Genomic DNA, 22,319 nt, shown 5'->3' with positions numbered 1-22,319 from the left:
ACCCCACATAATATGTTCATCAAGAACAGAAATAGATTGCACAAACTGGATAGTGTGAGACAGATCAGACTTATCCTGTTAAACTGGGAGTAGCTCAATTAAAAGGAGGGGAGTAACGCTGCTGAAAACCTCATGATCAAGACCAGAAACCCAAATCTTCCTGCCTGAATATCATTTACTTGCAGTTTCCTCTTTCTTCCCCCCCCCCCCCGCATCGATCATGTTTCCAATTAGTTTTCTTTATGATTCTCCTAAGCTCCATCTCCTTGTTACCATCCATTAACTGTCATAGGGTTAGATTTTAAATTCAAGATTTCCTTATTTTCTTCAAACCAAAATTTCAGTAGTCATTTTCCATTTCTAATCTATAATTCATGAACTCAAATTGAGCACCCTGGCTAAATCAAACTCAAAATTCTGCACCTACTCCTAATACAACACATTAGCAGAAAGCCACCATTGCTCTGTTTGAATCAGGAAAGAAGGTTTTATTAGTCAGAAAGTAATGAAACAAAACCCCACCAACTATGCTTTGAAGATATAAACAAACTTATTTGTGATCATTTCAGAGTTAAGCAGCTAATGCATTTAATCAAATACCAATGCAATGCATCTATATTTAGGTCGCAAAAAAAATAAAAAGAAAGATTAAGAAAAATCACCCATGTTCTCTTCATTTGAACAAATCTATGAATAAGTAGACATATATTATCAATCTTATTCCCACCCACTAGGGGTAAGTAGATCATCTGATGTGTTGCCTGAAATATTCAGCATCCAGGTACAAACTGACCTCTCCGCTTTCGAACTCGTCTTGGATTCCCTCCAGACTATCTCACAAATCTTCTCTCTCTCTCTCTCTAGTCCCCTTCCCACTCTATCTGCTCATGTAGCACCAGTCTCGTTCAGTCCCTTCCTTTCCCAAAATGTCACCACTACTGGTGCCAAAGCCTTCTCCTCTTTCGCTCTTACCATCTGGCACAATCTTCTTGTAGCTCTCTGTCTAAACAATGCTCCATCCCTTTTCAAAATGTGTCTTAACATATGTCCTTCCTCCCATGCTTTTACTTCTTAATGTCTCTCCCACTCACTTATTGGCTTGATGAAGACACATTTTAATGGGTTCAAGCAGTAGTGCATGAGTTTCCTTTCTCACATTATTCTGATTCAGTGGAGTTACACCTCACACGAACAGAAGTGAGAAGAAAATGCTTTGCAGAGCCCTCGTACCACCAGTTTGGGAAATCAATAGCAGAGCTTCGCTTGTCTTTGCACTGGAAATGTATTAGCTGCAGTGAATCACCACTCTGATATGCATTTCCAAACAGGAATTTTGCTTACTGCAAAATGAGAAATAAACCCTAGAAGCTCAGAAGACCTGTCAGTGTGCTCAGGGGGTTGCAGGAGTGAAGGCTAAGGTTATACTTAATCACATTCCAAGTGAAAAAGCTGAAGATTGACAGCAAAACCAAAATATTTATTCTAAAAATACCTAGGAAATGACAAAGCTCCAAGTGTTGTCTCAAGACAACCTGAAGGATGTGGAGGGTATAGAAGCATAAGTCTCACTGTCTTGGGGAGGAGGAATATTTCTAAATATTGCATGTGCTTTAGAAAGATGTCTAGAAAAATAAACCTTAAAAAAGCCTCTGTAACACCCAGTTGACCCAGAGAGGTTTCTTTTCAAGAAGCCACGTACAGACCCTTGGGGGGGTTTTGTGTGTAATGGTTTTTTTTCTTAAATCCCAGACCCAGACAGAGTTGGTTCCTCCAGCATGTTTTATTAGCAATGATGCCAAAGGACTATCTGGTAACTAAGAGTATCTTGACCCTGACATGTTCCTTTCTGCATCTTCCCCCCCTTTGTTGTTTGTATTGTTAAAAATTTTCAATGTCAGAACTCTGGGAAACAACTCAGTTCATAGAAAATAATATTTTGATGTGGCTTGATGCAACATTTAGTGAAAAAGAAAAAAACAACAAATGCTTTCTACTGATGTTCATGGAAGCTGGATTATGTCCAAAACCTGAAGATGTTGCAATAAACTATTTTACCCCTAGATCCTGGAATGTTAACCTTGCAGTAACGCTTTCCTCCTCCTTTCATCTCCTTGGGCCTTGATCCTCCCTTCCAATTCAATGGGATTTAGGTGAAGGAGTTAAATAATATTATTTTCCATCAATGAAGAATAGTCTTATGAGAAATACATGTCCTCCTATGCTGGCCCTGACAGAGGCAAGCTTTTAAAATCCTCCCCTCCCCTGGCAGAAGTGAACCTGGGTCATCACCGTCTGAGGACCCTGAACAGCAATAAAAACAAACAGAGTAACCGCACTGCGTTGGAGCAATGCTTGTATAAGCAGTTTGAAGAAGTTGTGTTTATGGAAGCCCTTTAGGTCAAGATTCTAGGCCTGAACCCAAAGCAATTACCTACTAAGTTTTAAAAACAAATTGAATATAGAGCATTAATCAATAAATCAACAGGTTCTCAAGTGTTTAGGAGACTCAGTCATCAGAAATCCTTCTCTTAGAAAAATAGTAAACCGATGCTGGATAAAGTGTTACACTCCTGTACTGGCAAGAAAAACGCTGTATTAAATCAGGCTCTAGTTATTAAAACCAAGGAAATAAAACCTACCTCTTCGCAGAGTACACACTCAAATGAGCAATGGAATGCTTTGCCTCTTACCTGAAAGACATTCTTTCTGCTGGATTTCTCTGAGGTCCATTCAATGCGAGCACCACACAGATCCACACTCTCAGGTTTGTATCCCGGTTTCTGAAAAGGAAAAAAAGGTAAAAATCAACCATGAATATGACTTGACTTTATCAGATTAAAGTCAATTATCAGATTAAACAAGAATAGAACAAGTTCTAGTGACAGGTTGCTGTAGCACAGCTGCTGATATAGCTGAAAAGAGTTCATTATTCCTTGTTATTATTAAATAACCACTCCTGAAGAGTCTTAACTCAGAAATAAGGTTCTTATACTAGATACACAATTTTTAAAATAATTAGTTTAAAAAACTAGTTCAATATAACATAACAGATCAAAACACAAATGCATACACATTGACCAGCTATTTTCAATGCTTACTTTGCCAAACCTCTTGAGAAGCCATTGGGTTTAAAGGAAAAATTTTGTGGGTTTTCCAAATGCAAATTTAAAGTGATGCAACTGGAAAGGACAGAAATTAGGCAGGAACATACATCGTATCTCTAAGACAAGCCATCTCCTTTCTCCAAATAAATTATCATTTCTAGCTCCTAAAAAAAGAAGAAAAGTCTTCGAGGGCATGTGTGACACCCAGAAAGAGCTCAACACGAGGGCTGATACTTCTCAGTGTCAGTCCACGCATCCCAGGGTGACACAGCTCTGCCTCCCCAGCTCCTCCGTATGGATGCAAGTAATTCAAAGAGCAGATTTGTTTGCCTGCATCATTTACATTGCTGAGAGTTGGTGTAAAGCACAGTAATCCTCATTTGCCATCGAAGCTCCTTCTCCAGGGGCTCTGCCTGTGCAGCAATTCTGGCAAAGCCCATGTAGGTTAGAGTAGCCTTTGTGGATTGGGTTGCTGCACATCCCACTCAACAATAAAAATGTTACTGCTAACAGTGCAAAGCACTAATAAGTCCCTTTTGGGTAAGAGGTGGAGTAATACCCACATAACTAATTAGCTTAATGCATCTTTTTTTCTCTGCTGCTCTTAAACCACAGTTACCTTAAAAATAACATTAGTGATACAGAAAACAGACTTAATGGAATTTAGCAATGGCCAGTCCAGCATCACCCACAGACTCAGTTTTCCAAAGATTGCTCACTGAATTTCTCTGATCTTGTTATTAAAGGCTAAAATGTATGTGTTCTCCAGGATGTCTTTGAGATGGGAGGAAAAGAACTTCTTTAGGTTAAAAGGAGCAGAGTAAGAGATCCTGCTCAAGTGATTTGCAGGCAGAGTCTGGAAGTTTTCAGTGTTGGAGTGGTAATTACGTTCTCCATTTGCCAAACCATAAAACCATGAAGGATCAGCTCCACTAAAACTGACAGTCCTGTGTGTCTTTGTTCCTTTTTTTTTTTAAATTATTATTAATTTTTTTAATAGAAGAAATATGCTGTTCAAAACAGAAGGACGTTCTTGTGGCTAAACTACTGGAAGAGTAGAGTTTGGAATTTTTTTCCCCAACTCTGCCTCAAATTTCCTGCCTGGCCTCTGACAAGAGCTTAATCTTTCTGATTTTTTAATAACAGATCAAAACAGCAGTATTGAGACTTGATTTTACAAAGATGTTGTGAAATTTAGTCAGCAAGTATTTCCAGGGCAAAAATTACAAAAGTTGGGGAAAAAATCCCCAAACATCAATATATTAATACAAAAAAATATTCAAATTGTGGAGGAAATAAATTAATTTTCAGTGTTCCAGTACTATAGTTTTATAAATAGGGCTATGGGGCCTCCTTGGACTAGATCCTCTCCAGGACTCCATGAATGTCCATGTCTGCACCACAGAGGCAGCTCTGCAACCCATCATGAACACAAAACACCAGCTTGTCAAAATGGGTAATCCTTCTTTCTTTGAAAGAAAAAAATTACCCAGAAGGATAACTTGAGTCTGAAAATACTTTAACAAAGAAGGGTAGCTTTATTCCACCAGCAGAAAGAGTTGAGAAATTTTGGAGACACACAATGAGATTAAAAGAAGAGATTAACATGTAGGCAAAGAAAGAGAAATAGTTTTTTGATAGGGAGGGTTACTGGGCTACAGAACATTTTTCCCAGGAAAGCTGTCATGGAACACTGAAGCGACAAAACACATTGGACGGCCTAGAGAAGTTTTTCAGGGAGATGAAATAGTGAAGTCTATAGGATTTTATCACCTCTAATTTCTATGATCATGCAAAAATGTGTGCAACAGCAGAACTTGGGCTCTTCCATGCAGCCAGTGCACACACAGTTTAATTTTATCACTGTTGCAGTACTCTGGAGCTTGTTTACAGCTCTGATTTTGTAACAGGCAGAAGAAAAGTACAAGCATGTACATCTCCCTTTCCAGAAAGGATGAGATGCAGGCTTGTGGAAAGCTGAACATACTTTTGCTGTGTGCAATAATTACTTGATTCAGTCTCTTTTTCTCTAGGGGAAAGAAATATGAATTGAGCAACGTGATCTAATGGAAGTGTCCCTGTCCATGGCAGGGGAGGAGAACAAGATGATCTTTAAGGTCCCTTTCAACCAAAACCATTCTATGATTCTATGAAAACTTTTTCTTTAGAGAATTTATCAATTCTGACCACGACAGCATATCAGGTGTCTGTGAACACCATGGGGGACTCATGGGTATGGATTAGAATGTGAAGATTCTGATGAAAACTACATGCCAAACCATTCAGATCCATCAAGCCTGAAACTCTCCATCACCTTCTGCTGCACCCCTGGGGGGCTCTATGCAATGGAAAGCCCCACTTAAATCCATCAGAACTCCAGGAAAACTGCCTGGAAATTCAGTCTGGCCTAAACAATGTCCTTTTACACATAGCTGGCTTCCCAGTTTATGCATCACCCAGAGTCACTGGGAGAGAGTAAGCTGAGGTGACTGGAAAGCCTGAGCACTCCACGTCCTTGCTTTGTGTTTTGCAGTCAGAGCAATTATGTTATATCAATGTTGTTGGAGGGGGTTATGCTGTAAATTGATACAAGTGTCTGCTACGATGAAATCTTCCTAAACATGAATATGGATTTCAGCAGCATTTTCACTCGCTAAATTACTTTGCAGATGGGCTAATAACCCGAGGTTAAAATAACCTCTGTTGCATAAACTATCTCAGGGAATAAACAGACTACTTCTCCTTGGTCAGAAAGACAAACTGATGATAGAATTTAATGCTGGTAAGGAAGAAGGGAGCTGTGAGTCGTTTAGATCACAATGTCCTTAATTTAAAATAAAAAGCAAGTCATATTCATGGGAATGTAAAAAAAAAAAAAAAAAGGGTATCAAAGCCAGGACCACCAATGATCAAGGCAGCAGCAAAAGCTAATGATTCAGTTACATGGGATGCAAAGTTGCCTTTTCAGTAGTATTTGTAAACAATCTCCTTTTCTGAATCTCTCCTCTGTGTGCTTTAATTGGTGTGCTCTATTGCTAATCAAAACACCAAATATTGTCACCAGCATCACCAAAAACAAAACCATGGATTCCAGTCTTCTCCGTGGAAATCAACAGGAAAGTTGTCACGGTGAATCCTAAATCCATAATCATAAAATGGAGCAACAAAAACTCCTTTTAGCTTTTACTGAATTCTCTGCATTAGAATATTATTAAAGATTTGGACAAATATAATTTGAAATCACTTCTAAATTTTGTCTTATCGTCATAAAGAGATATGATTAGAGGTGCTCTCATTTCCCTTTCTCCTGTTGCCTTTGTTTTGTGAAATATCATTCCTCTTATAATGATGCTGTCTTAATCTAAATTTTTGCTTTATGTACAGTATTTAATAATTAATAATTAATGAATTAATATCTTTAGACTGCAAAGGAACTTTAATCTTTTTGTTAAGTCACATCACTTTCTGTTAACAATAAAAATGCTTTGTTATAAGTCATACTACTGTGAATGAACATCCCTTCTTTTACATTATTTAATTAATGGATGAGTTCCCCCTTTTCCAAAGTAAACAACAACTGGAAAAATAGAATAACATCAGTAAACAAATGATTTCTAATGAATCCTTTTTGTATTATTTCCTTTCCACTATCAAAATTATATCAGGCTAAATGATTTACAAAGGAAATAAGCATTGCATTTATTTTATCAGATGAGATCAACATGCTGGTTTAGCTTTTTTAATGTGTAAAATTTGGGTTTAGAAAACTGGGTTGTAAGATTTTGAATACTGACATCTCTTGTTGTTTTCAAGCTTTAACCAATTTGTTTATTTACTGTTGCATATAAGTCATATGCAACAGACAGAAAATGCAACATAAACAGATTTTTCTCACCTAGTGAACATTGAGTTCACAGTCCCAGTGTTCAGATCCAGCATGCAATAAAATAAATAAAACCACACACTTTTATTTTTTTGTGCCTATAATGAGCAAAATACATGTTCAGTATGTCTGTGTTCTTTCTAACACAGGAGGCAGTAGATGTTTTCTCACCGGTTGTGAGCACTGGTGATGAGTGAGACTTCAGGGAAAGGGACTGACCTCCCAGAAGGTCCTGTCTCATAGAATACTTCAATTTTTTTGGGATAAACAGATTGAGATTTGGGCCAAAATCCCATTCTCTGGGCAGGTTTAGTTTAGTATCTAAATCCCTAAAGAACTAATGGGGATTTTAACCATACAGAGGAGTCTCAGAGTAAAATCAAGTTTCCTGTGCATTAAATTCCTGCTATTTCACTTATCTCCTGGAATTTGGGTGAGGGCTTGCATAGGGAGAGGAGGTAGCAGGTAGAAGTGTAAGTCACTTAGTAGATTATAAGACTCGTTCTAATAAATCCACCTTAGACATTTTTTTTTAAAAATAACATAGAATTCAATTTTAAAGAAAACAGATGATTCGGAAAAAAAAAGATTAATTCAAGCTGTATTGTTTTCATGGCTGCAGAAAAGTGATATTTTCCAGCTGGACTAGCACAAACACAAGGAGAAAGTACCAGATTTTACCTTTACTTACTTTTACTGTTTCATTTATTAGTTTTGGGTTTTTTCTACAACCCTCACGCTCTTTCCAAAAAAAAGTAAGGCATGAAAAGGTGCTTTCTAGAGCTGATTTTATGACAGGTGGCATTGATAGACCAAGGACATATAGAAGAATGGTTTGCATCACCTGCCACAGGAAAAATAGCTTATTGTTTTTGACTCCTGCCAAGGAGAGCACCTTTGTGGTCACCCGTCACGCCAACAAGATTTGGCAGGTTCGATCAGGCCTTGAGAACCTTTCACAACAGGGCTTTGTCAAACCTGTGCCTTGGCTGCCCACAGCATCACAGATCCACCAAATCCCCCTTTTGTTGCCCACGTTCAGGTTTGTGGGCTCAGGCTCAGCAGAAACCAGCACTGAAGGGATTCAGGCCGTTACCGCTCACGCAGACAGAGCTGTCACATCTCTGAGGACAAAGATCAGTGGCCTTTCCTTGGGGCACAATAAAAAGGTACTGCAAATTTCACTTTGTAGTAACTACAGGCTACAGAAATTGCATTAGCTGCATTAGATGGAGTCATAGAAATATTCAGGAAGGTTAGCAGGATATGGTGGATGTCACATTTATACTACGATAAAAAATCACTTTGCTAACTTGTAATGTTTTCTGCTTTGGTAACACCCTATATTAAGGTGCCATTTATAAATAATTTATTATTATTTATTAATATATAAGCCACTTTATAGGATGGTAGATAACAACTTAAATTCATGTATTAAAGATGCACATACATGGTTTAATACAATTTACATCTCACAATATCCTTTGCAACAGATTCTCATCGCATCATCTGTTCAGCATTTATTACTAATGCATTTTATAACATACTTTATAATACGTTATTTGAGGAAGTAGCTGCATTTAGTGATCATTTTCATAAATAAGAATAAAGCATTTATAAATGGCACCTTAATTTAAAGTGTTACCGTCACATTACTGGGTAGTCACTCACCATTTGTCTCACTTTGCAATTATTCTCGAAATGCACCTCTTAATAAAGGACATGCTGGGTCCTATTTCTTCTCACACTCTAACATCTGATTAAGAGTTTATCGAAGCATTTTCCTTCAGCTGCTTTCAAGCTTTAGAAGGTTGCCAGCTCAGTCTAAATTTGTCTTCTGTAAACACCAAACTTTTTATATTGAAATAACTATTGCCAGGAGGCTGAGAATATTGGATAGTTGGTTGCCTACCAGATTGGCCAGAGCTGGCTGCTTGGATTCTTTGTAGAATTCCATTTTCCGAGCAGTGAGAACAATCCAGGACGTGGACCAGTTTTTCCTTAAAAATAAAATTAAAGAAAAAAAATATGAAAATCAATGAGTAGGTAAAAGATTTGTAGACTTGGTTTTTAATTATTTCCTGTAAAATCAAAAAAGGTCTAGAGTCAATATCAGCAATGTACTTCCACCAATATTGATGGAGTTGAACTATCCTAATTGTATCTAAATGTGGCCTAACAAAGCTTCAAGGCCTTCTTTCTCCTCATCCATGTTTAAAGCCCATCTATATTTCTTTTCCAGTATGGTGCCACAGGAATACAGCAGGATCATTCACACATGCTCAAAGTTCACATATACCTAGAGGACTCCAAAATAGCTGGTGGCCTTCTGCTACCTAAGACTTAAAATAAAACTGAGAAGGAAAAATGTTGATCTGAATACACAGAGCTCAGTTAAGGGTCTATTTTGAAAGGTCCCAAATGCTTTCTCCTTTCCCTAAATTAGAAGTTTACAGGAGAGCAAGGAAGATAAGAACGATATCTGAGAGAAGTTTAAGTTAGAGAACTGACAAGCTGCTGGGGCCAGGGAGAAGTAAAAATACACATGGATATGTAAAAGAATGTCCCCTGATACAGAAGAACATAGCATTCAACTCAGAAGAAAATGCTATTATATATATTACATATAACATATTGTTTCAAACCTCTACAAAATCATAACAAATGGATCCGATCTGATAAGAAACCCCTGTTTTTAGATCAACAGCTCAAGTTTGACTCTCTGATTTGGGGGTCATCTGATATTCACAGAAATACTCATAAACTCACTATTGATTTGCTTTATGTGAACGCAAACCACAAATCTGAGTATTTTAGAACAAAGCTCAGACCGTGTGTGACGAACAGGCCGGGTCACATGTGTGTTGTAACACATTAAAAGGAGGGAGCTGCCTGTAAGGACACATTTAAGTCCTGGCACAGGCTGCTCAGGGCAGTGACGGAGTCACCATCCCTGGTGGGATTTAAAGGACGTGTAGTTGTGGCATTTAGGGACATGTTTTAGCGGTGGACTTGGCAATGCTGGTTAACATTTGGACTCGATGATCTTAAGAGGTCTTTTCCAACTTTCCAATGACCTTATGATTCTGTGACATAGAGGGCCCAGGGAGGAGCTGTTTGAAACCTTTTTTCTTTTGTCTTCCCTAGTTTTCTCTACATGGGCATTCCTAAGTAACTCAAACACACATTTTTATTCCAGCAAAACCTGGTTTTGTCAAGATTAAGACGCTGTTGATCTTCAGAATGCTCACATTCAGATCCACCTCAAAACTCTGCTGCATCAATATCCCATCAAACTGCACATCAGCCATAACAACAGGCACTTTTTCTATTAATTACTTTGCTATTCAATTTGTTTCAGTCATCAGCTTAAGGAGCATAACCAATATTACAGATGAAGCCCCGGTGCTACTGGTTTGATCAAAGGAACTTGCACTTGCTTCAGCAAGGGCAGAATTTCACCCAGAATAATCTAACAATACAAAAATATGGTCAAGAAGAAACAACAGTGAAAGAAACGCTCTGTGAAGGAGATTAATACATCTGAAGGAAATAGGACTGGTTTTTATGCCATGTTAACAGAGAGAAAATAATAATAATAATAAAAATAATAATAATAATAATAATAATAAACAGTGAGAAAGAGTAAGACACAGTAGGGTTCTACAAAAATACCTCACCATCACTGACAGATACTTCCCCTCAAAGGACAGTGTTTGTGAGTCACTGAAATTTTCAGCAAAATTTATTATCACTGTAAAGCTGTATCCTTAGCTACTGTGAAACATGGTCATGACTGTGGGTTGTATATACTGGCACAAAGAAAAGTTCAACCTCAGTTAATTATTTGTTGAAGTACACATAGGAAATGAGTGCTGTGGGTGAGATTCACTACTGAGGTGGTGAATGAGTTGTCTATTGGTACAACTTCGGTTCTTTGTAACTTTTCTCTATTTTATCTTTCTATTTAAAAAGGTCTTGTAAGTGCACAAGGGAATAAGTGGTCAAGCGTGCTATGTGCAGATTTAAACAGATTTTCCTGTGAGTTGGATATGTTGGATGAATATGGATTACCAAAGGATTAAACCCCTTGGAACACAGCTTAGATTCAGTATCAAATTTATACCAAATGCTTGACATCAGTTATGGATAGGAACATCTCTGTGTCATGGACACTTCTACCAGGCAGAGTGCTGCTTGCTCCAGCTATTTGCAGGGCAGGTTTTTCTAGCTGAGAAATGCAAATTAGTAATTGTGTTTTGAGGTCACAGACCTGTTCACAATCTACTTAAAAGATTCAAATTTCTGATCAAACTAACTGGGAAGTTTGCCAAGATTTAAAAACATTTCATTTCAACCTGGACCTCATTAAAATAATTAAAAAAAAAAAAAAAAAAAAAAACACAAACCCCATAGCTCTATTTATGGTTTTGAAATAAGAAGTCAACAGCAAAATCTATAAAATTAATTATAAATATTTCTTAAATTATATCAAGTGAGATGTTTTACTTAAGTTTCATTGAATTTTAAGGGGAGAATGATTTAATTCCATCAGGAATAAGAAAATTTAGTGGTTTTTTCAACAGGCTATAGGAATTATAGAAGCTATGAGAATGTAACTCAGTTTCACCATATTATCTGTAAGAAGATTTTTTCCCCCCTAAACTTAAATTCCCCAATTCTTTTATTCTATAGTTGTTTCATTTAAAAAGTGACTTTTTAAACTCAAAAATTCATTATTTTTATGACCTATATATAAAAGATACATAAACTAGCCAATATTTTTATCAGATTGTCCATAAAGTCGTCTGTCAGATTGAAAATATTAAAAATTAAAAAAAGAAAAAAATCGCTTCAAAGCGTGTTAGTCTCTCTATATATCATAGAATTCTTTGGGTTGGAAGGAACCTTAAAGATCCTTTAGTTCCATCTCTTGCCATGGACAGGGAGACCTTCCACTAGACCAGGTTGCTCCAAGCCCTGTCCAACCTGGTCTTGGACACTGCCAGGGATGGGGCAGGCACAACACAACCTCCCAGGGCCTCACCACCCTCACAGCCAAGAATTTTGTCCTAATCAATAAACTAACCCCACCCTCTCTCAGTTTGAAGCCATTCCCCCTTGTCCTGTCACTCCATGCCGTGTCCAAAGTCCTTCTCCAGCTCTCTTGGAGTCCCTTTAGGCACAGGAAGGGGCTCTAAGGTCTCCCCAGGGTCTTCTCCAGGCTGAACACACCCAGCTCTCTCGGCCTTTCTGCATAGCAGAGGTGCTCCAGACCTCTGAACATCTGCGTTTCATGGGATAGCTGCTTTCAAGCTCTTTAAAAGAGCGAGTTCACAATATTCTAATGTTTGCTGCGCAGCACCAACATTATTCCAGGTGACCCTTTCCAGGCACTGAACAGCAAGTTCAGGTGAGTGAAAGGAGGAGTCAGAGCGCACGCAGAGTTGATCAATCCCCTCTGCCTACCCTTGCTCTGTGTAAAAATCCGTAAATATCGGCCTGCAGAGAAGACCCAGAATAAACGAGGAATTGGCGTGAATTCGCCTGTCCCCGACTCGTGGGGCCGCAGAAGGTGCCCGAGAGCCGCGGCTGCGTTTGCATTCTGTCGGGCGAACACCTGATGGCAGCACGCTATAGCTGCAGTGCCGCCCGCGATCTCCGGGGCTGCCTCAAAAACCGGACACCGTTTGGGGCTCTTAAAAACCAGCAGTGGCCGAGCCCCGCTGCCCTCTCGCCGTGCCCACACCCAGCCAAGGAGAGGCTCCGCGCTGCGGGGCACGATGCACCGGGAGGGAAAACTCCCTCCTCGCCTGGGCGTGTTCACGGGGGATGCTCAGCCTCTGCACACCCTGCAGATGGGTCCAAAATGGGCAACACAGCATTACTGCCTTCAGTGCCTTGTCACAAAATGCAGGTTACACCAGTTTCTGATGGCACCCCGCTGTGGTAGGGTTGGCTGAGTGTCCACAATGATCTTTCTCCCAGTGAGAATTGGACTCGGGGACCTCCAGACTCCTTTTTCAGTATTTTTTTCTAGAATTCTTAGGGTTCAGCACTAAAGATGCATGAGGATTTATTGCTTAGTTCCTTTCTCCCAGCAGAAAATGCAGTATTTCTTGATGCTCTCTCATTCTCACTAGTAACACACAGTGCTGATCTCCTCACTTTACAGCCATCTAAATACAGCAAACTGTAGCAGATCTCTCCATAAAGGCAACACTAGTACTCCCATTGCTTTCAACAGTGTTAAGTCAGTAAATGCTGAGCACTTTTAATAATCTTGTCTTGGCATCCCTGTGGCATCACCTCAGGGTGGGTTCCTACAGCCCATCCTTGATCCCTCAAACACAGACAGCACCTAAAATTTGCCCACTGGAAAAATCTATTATTGGTTTGTCTGATGCATTAATATTGTTCTTGATATGTGTATTATATATATAATATAGAGGTTAATATTGATACAGAATCATTGCCCACAATGAGCCCTTTACCTGCTGTAACTTACTTTTTTGGGACTGGGATCATACATTGAATTAACACAGAAGCAATAGCAATTTGTCTACTAGCAGTAACAGTAGCCATATATATGTAAAATCTGAATTTGTAATGGATAAAATTGTGTCACAGTGACATGTAATACCTTAATTTCTTGCCACCATCTGCTATTTTTGCTTTTAGAAGATATCCTTCTTTCTCCACCACCTGCAAAAACAAAAAAGAAGGTTGTAACCATTTCATTTATACAGATTAATAAATCCACTTAGTACATGCATAGGAGTCTACATTCAGCTAATCTAGAGTGGGACATTTTACTACTAATTCTCATTTAGTCACCTGATTTTTATGGTAGATTCAATTCTTAGGAATATTTGAAAACAATATTTCAAGTCAATTACTACACAAAATTAACCATAATAAAATCTCAAAAATATTTTATTTATTTTATTCTATTTATTTATTTAGAAGACATTTATTTTACTGCAAGCAAAGTTTCTAACTACAAGTCAGAAATGAGTTGAAAATATATTGCAAGTAAATTATGTCAAGGTATCATTTCATATCTTGAGTTTCATCAAAAGCTGTGAGGGACACACCATGCTTCTGCAGAAGCCTCTTGCTTCTTATAGTCTAAAGAATCATGTTTGGGTGTAACCAATGTCAGAGAAACACCAAATATCTGAACAGGAGGAAAAGAAAACCCTCCTTAAGCCAGAGGCCCTTGCAGACACTTAGTTCTCTCCAACCTGCTGAAGCATCCCTTGTATAGCTGTGATATACAATTTGGGATGGGGTTATTTCGGGCCATATAAATTTATATTTAAAAATGTAAAACCAAACAAAGCAAGATAACTGGTCTTCAGCCAAACCCATCGACCTTTGCAGTAAATTCCATCACCAGAAGATTTCAAAACAATTTCAATAGAATTTTGCCGTCTGCAAAGCCACTAAATAGCAACAAAACATTCTTTAACAGGCAATATAAGTATTTTTAAATCAAACATGTCTGTTATTTTGATTGTACAAACTAGCATTATTTTAATAGTGTAATATGTTTAACTATTTCCTTAGATATTGTCTGTTGTTGATATACAACAGACAATGAAATATATACTGTGCACATATCTGCCTGTACCTGTGAAAAGGTCTGCAGGACTGTGGACAATGATTTAGGTGACATTCTCAAATGGGTACACGAGGATTAGTGTGTGCATTTTCTATAATTTGTACTTATCTCATGCAAATTCCTGTCATGCATATGCTTGCCATAGAAAAACCCAGAGAGAAAGTATGCAGGGATTATTGTGCAGAGTCATGTCACTATTTATCTAGTGATGGATGGATGAATTATCAGAGCTAAAATAAGGTTTAATCCCCATCTCCACATACTTCTTTTTTATTCTTTTTTTTTTTTTTTTTCCCATCTTTCAGTATATTACTTCCCCTACTAACCCTTCATTTATGTAGCATAAAACTTCTGGTGCTTGGCCAGGGCCAGAGATGTCAAATAACATATGAGAAAAGTTATTCTTTTTAATATTTCTATCCATCTGGAAACAGAAACTGGGAGGAGCATTGGCTGACCATTCAAGCTGCTGATTGTTTCTCTGAAGTAGACCCAAAATCTCATGCTTTCAAAATTTACCAACCACCCTTCCCAAACTGCTATTTTAACCAACTCAGAGCAAAAGGAAAATAGGTTTTTTCAACATCAGATCTGAATCAGATGAAAACATTGCTGCTTAGTCATAATTTCCTTACAATTTTCTTCAGCTGGGATATCAAATCCACTAACAAATATTGGGCATATAAAATACCCTGACTTAAATTACATAGCTCAAATCTGCCATTTGTGATAAATTAAACAGCTCAAAAATTGAACAGCACAAAACCACAAGAGCTGCAGTTAATATGAGACCTCTCAGTGTTAAGGAAAATGCCTTTCATAAATATTGCTTTAATTAGTACAGGTGCTGTCTTTAAGTAAAATTAGTGTGGCTTCCTTTAATTGATAGCTTGTGCAGTTTTCTCTGTAATTAATATAAAGGGCATGTGTGGAATTATGAAACAACTACCACAAAGACTAATAAAAATATTTCTAGGATGATCCCAATATTTTTATAAATTCTATTGGGGTGCTTCATTCCCCCTGTTTAACATCTGTTAATGTCCCCTTTTCTATTCTACTTTTTTTTTTTCCCCCAAGAAAATACTTCCAGGACAGCTCAGGATAAACCTGCAATACTTCTGCAAATAGATTATATTAGATTAAAAAGAATTCCAAATATATCCTAATGATATGCTCTGTTGTTTCTGTCTCAATAAATATCATCATTTGTAGTTAAGCTGCTGCCCTTCCTGCACCTTTTCAACATGTGGAAGGTTGAGAAAATGACCCAAAATGCCCTGAAGAATTAGCATAGGAATAGGAAAATGGAATTATTGTGAGGGGGGTTGTGTTGATTTTTTATTTAAATTTGCTTTTTAGAAGAATAGTAAAGACGAAAGTATGTATGTGTAAACATTTGAGTTTCTAAATAATAATAAAAAAATATTCTTATTCTTATGGGCTAATAGTGTTAGAAACTACAAGGAAACATAATTATCTGTCTATCACCTATAGGTTCTGTAAGTGTCTTAATTAGGATTTAAACTTCTGAACATACTTAATCCTGAAAAGTTTTGTAGGTAACAGTACCACCAATACCAAAATTTCTTTAATGAATCTGTATTTGCATATTAATTATATTTTAGTAGAAAAACCTTGGTTTCTCATTCCCTTTAGGTACTTTTAGTGTCAAGAATTTTTTTTTTTAATTTCATGACCACTTTTACTTATAAAAATTAACACTAGTATTAAAAACTCCTTAATAAGGGCAAAGACAGGACAACGACTTGGTCACATTCCTTTATACCAAGTATTGATACTGATAAAACATCAGTGGAGTACAACAGAATTAGCAGCAAAGTCAAGCTATAGAAATGGCTTTGTATCTTCCACATTTATTCTTTTTACTGATTAATCAAAGTCCCTCAAATCCCTTAACATCTTGAGGCACCCAAACCCTCATGTATTTAAGCTTTAGTAAAGCACGTGCAACATTTACGTTATAAACCTTTAAAATAACAAGAGTGATTTATCAGTTCTATAAAGCAATTGCTTACTGTGGGGTCCTGTGTACTAATGATGTCTGCAAACGTTAAGTTATGCTGGGAAAGATTTCTTCTATGACGATTTATCTAAAAAAAAGAAGAAATATTTACATTCAAAGAGGATTCAAATACATGCAGATAAAGGTGGACCAATAAATTTAATTACAGGGCATGCACAGCATGCTTTGGGTGGGGGTTTGGAGTTTCTTTCAGTACCACATTTCTGTGAAAACTAGTGTTTTCTGAGCCCTGGGTGTTTGAAATGATAGACTCTAAACATCTTTGCTATAAATGTGTTTCTTTCTGATGTCACATCAGCAAATTTACCTAAAAATTAATCAACTGATAATAGTAACTTTAAATTATGATTCTTTTTTTTTCCATCAGGAATCTCAAAAATAGTTCGACTGGTTAGGTGCTCTTAAACACATTTTGGAGAAATGGGAAAGCTGCTAATTATAACCTCAAGGCCACAAAGCAAGTCAATGAAGAAAACAGAAAGTAATTGGGCACAAGCACATAACAATCCAGCACGTTAAACTTCTTTAAAGGTTATTTCTAAAATCTCCATGACTGGAAGGTTACAGCAATACTGGACTCTGATCATAGAATTTTTCCCAAATACTGTGTCCTTGATTTCCTCCTGTTCCCCCTTTTCCTTGAGGAAGCCAGTGGAACCAACAGTGACTTGACTCTGGAAAATTACTGTATTATACCAGAAACTATTAAGACTAAAATGAAAGTTTCATCACAAATTAAGCATTTGGCAGAGCTCAATAGTATTTTACTTCCTTAAAAATCTGCAACAAAGAACAGGTCACACAAAAGTGTGTGTGTATATATATGTGTGTGTGTATATATATATATATATAAAACTTTTATTATTTAAATCACTAATAACATAATTCAGAGTTGAGATTCTGTAAAATTCAGTGATTAGCTCCTCTTTGAGCTGAAGCCAAAAAGCAAACAACAAAATATAGTCTCAACTAGCTTCCACTGTATTCATCATAATGCATTCTCTTTTCCCCTATTAAAAGAGAGTTAACCAAAAGTCATAATGTATTCTGTTTATATTCAAGTGTCTGAATATAGAAAATGTTCTTAATTAATCCAGAGGGCCACGCTCAAAAAACAGTTAAACATATTACGATCCCATATTTTTTCTCCACACATTGCTTTCATGTTTATTTGTAAGCACTAAGGTTTTTAAGCCTTGAAATCTATATCCTAGATATTGCTCTACTCTCCTAGTCAGAGCTAATGAGCTTAATGAATTACCAGTTCTAAATTTAATACAAACATTTCAAAGAAAGAGATAAAACATTCTTCACAATTCAAAAGTTTCTGTGACCTATTTATGAAGAATATCACTTAACAATTTCATTAAGGGTGAGTAACAGCTGGTGACATGGCTGTGTCCTAAAGTGTTTTTCTCTCTTAATATTCTGCATCTTAAGCAATCGAGCTTTCATAAGAAATACTTTAGTTAGTGGCAGTCCCTCCTTTGGGGAGAAAAAAAATGTCAGACCACATTTTCTGTATTTTGCAATCTTGTTTTCAGGAGTGTCATGTTCCTGTTTTATTAGCATGTAGGGTAAACAAGAATGATTTGCTGATGCTATTGAGAGAACTTTTAAGATTACAGTCTTTCTATTTAGATTTTGGATGGAACTTAATATTAATGCAGGCAGAGACATGTATATAAATTCAAAATAAATTAATTCAATTTATCTTTTTCTTAATCTGTACTGTTCAACAGTACTCAAGACATATAACTAAAGTATTCAGCTCTAGATCAGAGAAACTCCTTCCTACCCAGATCCCCCACATTCTAATTATTCCTTAGCATACAACAGAGGGCATTGCCCAGCGATGCTTCCTCAAATATGTTCTTCACTCATCCAAACTAAATAACAAGACACACCACCACTCCACAGTATCTATTTTAACATTTCAGCTGCTCTCTCCAGGAGCCACACGTGTCTGTTGGGGGCCCTGTGTGCAACTTTGTGAAGTGAACAGCACCGATCAGAGCTTTGGGGCTGCTCTTTGGTTCAGTGATCAGAGAATTAGCAAAAGGAATGCTCATGTTTGATACTTGCTAAAAGGGATATCTCAGGAGCACTAAATCCATCCACAACCGAGCGAAAAAAGGAGGGAATAAAAAGTCCTGTTTTTGTGGGCCTAGCAGATTGTTAGTGGTAGTGTAATTAAAAGACAATAGTAAGATTATCAGGAAATAGGAAAGGATAAAACCAAATAAAATTAAATTCCAGGTGTGGGTGTCCTTTAAGAACCTCTTCACTGTATGCAAAGCAGAAATGTTAAGGAAAATTGCATGAATTTCAAGGAGAAAGAAAAGATCTCCTATCTGATTATTTAATGTGATACTTTAGCTAAAAATATGTTTCTCTTACAGGGCAAAAGTAAAAGAAACTGCACTGCTTTATAGCCCAGCAATGAGAAATCTCACACTAGAAAGTCCTGAAGCTCAAAAGTCTGAACCTAGTTACAAAAAGACAACCAAAATCCACAATTATGTAAGCCAAGCTCTTCTGGAAAATACACCCAAAATATTTGGCTTCCAAATGGAATTAATGGAAACTTCAACAAAGTTCTTACTTATTTCTACCAGCCTTTTGGTTTAGAAATAGAACTTTAAACAAGTTGCATCAAAGCAACTTGAAAAAAATAGTTGCAACAGAAGAAATGTATTCTTTTATATTAATTTTATAAAATTCCAGCAGGCCTTACACAAATTTGGTCTGAAATCTATTTTGCAAATACCACTGAATTAGTTACATCACTTCCTTTAAAATATATTCAGTTCAAAGTTAAAATGTTCTTAGCAGAACCTGAGTGACAGTACTCAATATGCTCATGTTTCAACATACTCACAATTTTCAGTGGACTACCAAAATATTCAAAGAGAGGTGTAGGCTCAACTATTTTCATTCTTTCATTCAGCCTTTAATTGATAGACCATAAAAGAGAGGGTTTGAGATATTTTTTCTCTGTAGCTCCATTTGATTACCCTAACAAAGTGAAGAGAAATCTGTCACAAGTCCTCTACCTCACCTCCCAGGGTATGATGAAAGGCAGAGATTTACAGGAGAAGTTCGTGAGATCCCTTTTTGGGAAAGGCAGCTTATCAGCAGTTTTCTGATTTGATGAACATTCTTCAGTCAGCAACAATGTCACCTGCAGCACTAAAAATCCACTCTGCGAGCGCTTGCAAGTCTGTGGGCAAGTCTGGTTTTGTTAAATTCAGCCTCAGCAGCCCCCCCTTCCCTTAGCTAAAGGGTATCCATCTCCTACCAGAGTTATTTCAGCATCTAAGCACTAATCCATCATCATCCTTTCTACAAAGGCAAAGCCTCCATTACATATGCCTGGTATCCTGGAGTGAAGGGACAACCATCTGACAACTGCTGTTTTAACAGGGAGGTAAAACACAATAACCTGATGTTTAATTTCATTTCTTTCTGTGTTCCCGTTTGTTCTTTAAATTCTCCCTCATTTTCTGGGTTTTCGTCATGACTAACTCACTGCTACTCTCTTCAAATAATGTGGCATTGATTTAAAAAGAAACTTGGAGGACCCATTTGGGTTTTATTTCCCATTTCTAACCTTATTCATCCAGCCAACAAGAAGCAGCAGACTTCTTGATTCCAACCAAACCTAGAAAAACCAACCAGCATTTCTCAAAATGTGCAAAAAAAAAAGACAATTAACTATTTCCTGAAATGTCATTCTGAACTCACTTGTATCCCTAAATAATTAAGATAACTTTATGACCTTTCTAGGTGGCTTCCAACATTGTCAAATAAGATGTTCACCACAGACTATTTATCCACAAACGTCACCTAAAAGTAGCCTGGGAAAACCACAGTTTGATCAAACAAGCAGCACCTGGACCAGCAGAGCTCTGCTTTGGATGGAAACCCCAGGATGACATCTACCTGCTGTTTCCTCCATCATTCACTGTATTTGTCTGCCAAGGAGAAGGTTCTCACGGAGGTTTTGATAGATTTCTACCAAAAACCTGCCACGCTGTTCCTGCTTTGACCTTTCTTTTTAGGGGTCTAACTATTGTTTTGTTTTATCCTGCTGACACTGCAATCATGTACGTGGAGATTCTTTTATAAACACCCAAAAAAGAGAGAAAGCCCCTACTGTTGAACCCCTACTATTGCCTGATGCTCTGCTCTGGACCCAATCCAGCAAAGCACTCTGCAATGGACTTAAGTGTTTTTCTGGATCAGGGCCAGAACACTCCATCCTTTACAGGATCGAACTTACTGGTGGCAGCTTGAAAGTTCACAATAAAAGTACAAACCAGTCACATAAACTTTTGTGAAAACCATTCCCTGCACAGAGAAGGAGGGGGTGACACCTGATTTAGTGGTGTCTGTGATCATTTTGTTCCCAGTCACTCCCATGCTACAGTGACAGCTCGTAATTGCTTAGATAAAGAAACTTAACAAAAATGTATTGTAGCATTTCTTAATGGCAACATCCCTTGAAAGACATCTAGGCAAGGGAAAGGAAAGTCATGTAACATTTCAACTCACTGCTCTGCTCAAAGTGATTTGTTTTAAAGATCCAGTCTTGGGCATAATGGCAAGTCCATCTTTATCGACAGACATTATTTGGAAACAGCTCTGCTATGATAGGATTTCTCTTCAGTTGTGAAAGGCACTGAGAAAATCCCACAGGCCTCCCCAGTTGGAGATGAGCCTCTGTCATTTACAAGGGCATTTTGTGACAGGAAAAAGTGGGAATGGCTTCAAACTGATAGAGAGTAGGTTTAGAAGATTAGAGATTAAGAAGAAATTCTTGGCTGTGGTGAGGCCCTGGCACAGGTTGTCCAGAGAAGCTGTGGCTGCCCCATTGCTGAAAGTGTCCAAGGCCAGCTTGGACGGGGCTTGGAGCAAACTGGTCTAGTGGAAGGTGTCCTTGCCCATGGCAGGGGGTTGGAACAAGATGATACGCAAGGTATCTTCCAACCCTAACCATTCTATGATCCTCTTCTATCAATTTCATTTTAGCAGGTAAGGCATTTTGGTCCATTCTCAAGAAACAAAAGATGTCCAAAAACAGCAGGAGCAGCCCCCTTCCTCTCCCACACGCTGGTGTGGATGCTCTCAGTACGTTAGAGCTCTGCTATCAGCAGGAGACCCCGCTCAACCCTGGGGAATGCTCCATGTCCCAGTGGACTCCTTGCCTACAGCCATAGCCAGTGGAACTCCTGACTTGCTCTGAAGCCCTCCTAACTCCATCCTCCTGAGGGTTAAGTTAGAACAACATGGTTTTCTGGCATTTTTTCCCCCTTCCTTGCTTGTCTCAAGGAGATTTCTTCAGAAGAAAAGGTAATGAGACAACAAGGCTGTATAACATGACATTAGGTCTCTCTGCCTTTTTTTCTAAGGCTTGCAGGGAGAAAGAGGCACGAAGTGCAGTTTCAGTCCTGCCCCCACCAGCCCACATTTGCTCCTCACCACCCATCCCTAGGCTCCTGAAAACTCATTACTGCGCAGGTGACCAAACGCTTTGCTCAGGAATAGGAACTTGCATGGATGAAGCTTTTGTGCTCTGGCTACAGACCACATAATCTCTCTATGCATCATTTAATAAGAAAACCACTTCACAGTCCTTACAGGCCTGAGTTTGTT

General features: G+C 37.9%; 1 protein-coding gene across 1 annotated transcript in view; it reads right to left on the bottom strand.

Moving 5' to 3' along the window:
* Positions 1-22,319, bottom strand: part of ARHGAP15 (Rho GTPase activating protein 15) — a 331,328-nt gene that overhangs the window by 266,904 nt on the left and 42,105 nt on the right. Inside the window, exons 4-7 of the mRNA XM_027749003.2 lie at positions 16,654-16,728; positions 13,631-13,692; positions 8,900-8,987; positions 2,691-2,780 (exon numbers count right to left, since the gene is read on the bottom strand). Coding sequence (XP_027604804.1) covers positions 2,691-2,780; positions 8,900-8,987; positions 13,631-13,692; positions 16,654-16,728 — 315 coding nt within the window. The remainder of the gene's footprint in view (positions 1-2,690; positions 2,781-8,899; positions 8,988-13,630; positions 13,693-16,653; positions 16,729-22,319) is intronic.

This window comes from Pipra filicauda, unplaced genomic scaffold (assembly GCF_003945595.2).
Source record: "Pipra filicauda isolate LSUMZ 115617 unplaced genomic scaffold, ASM394559v2 scaffold47_size6085603_pilon, whole genome shotgun sequence".
Classification (NCBI taxonomy): domain Eukaryota; kingdom Metazoa; phylum Chordata; class Aves; order Passeriformes; family Pipridae; genus Pipra; species Pipra filicauda.
This window is presented reverse-complemented; position numbering and strand designations above follow the sequence as displayed.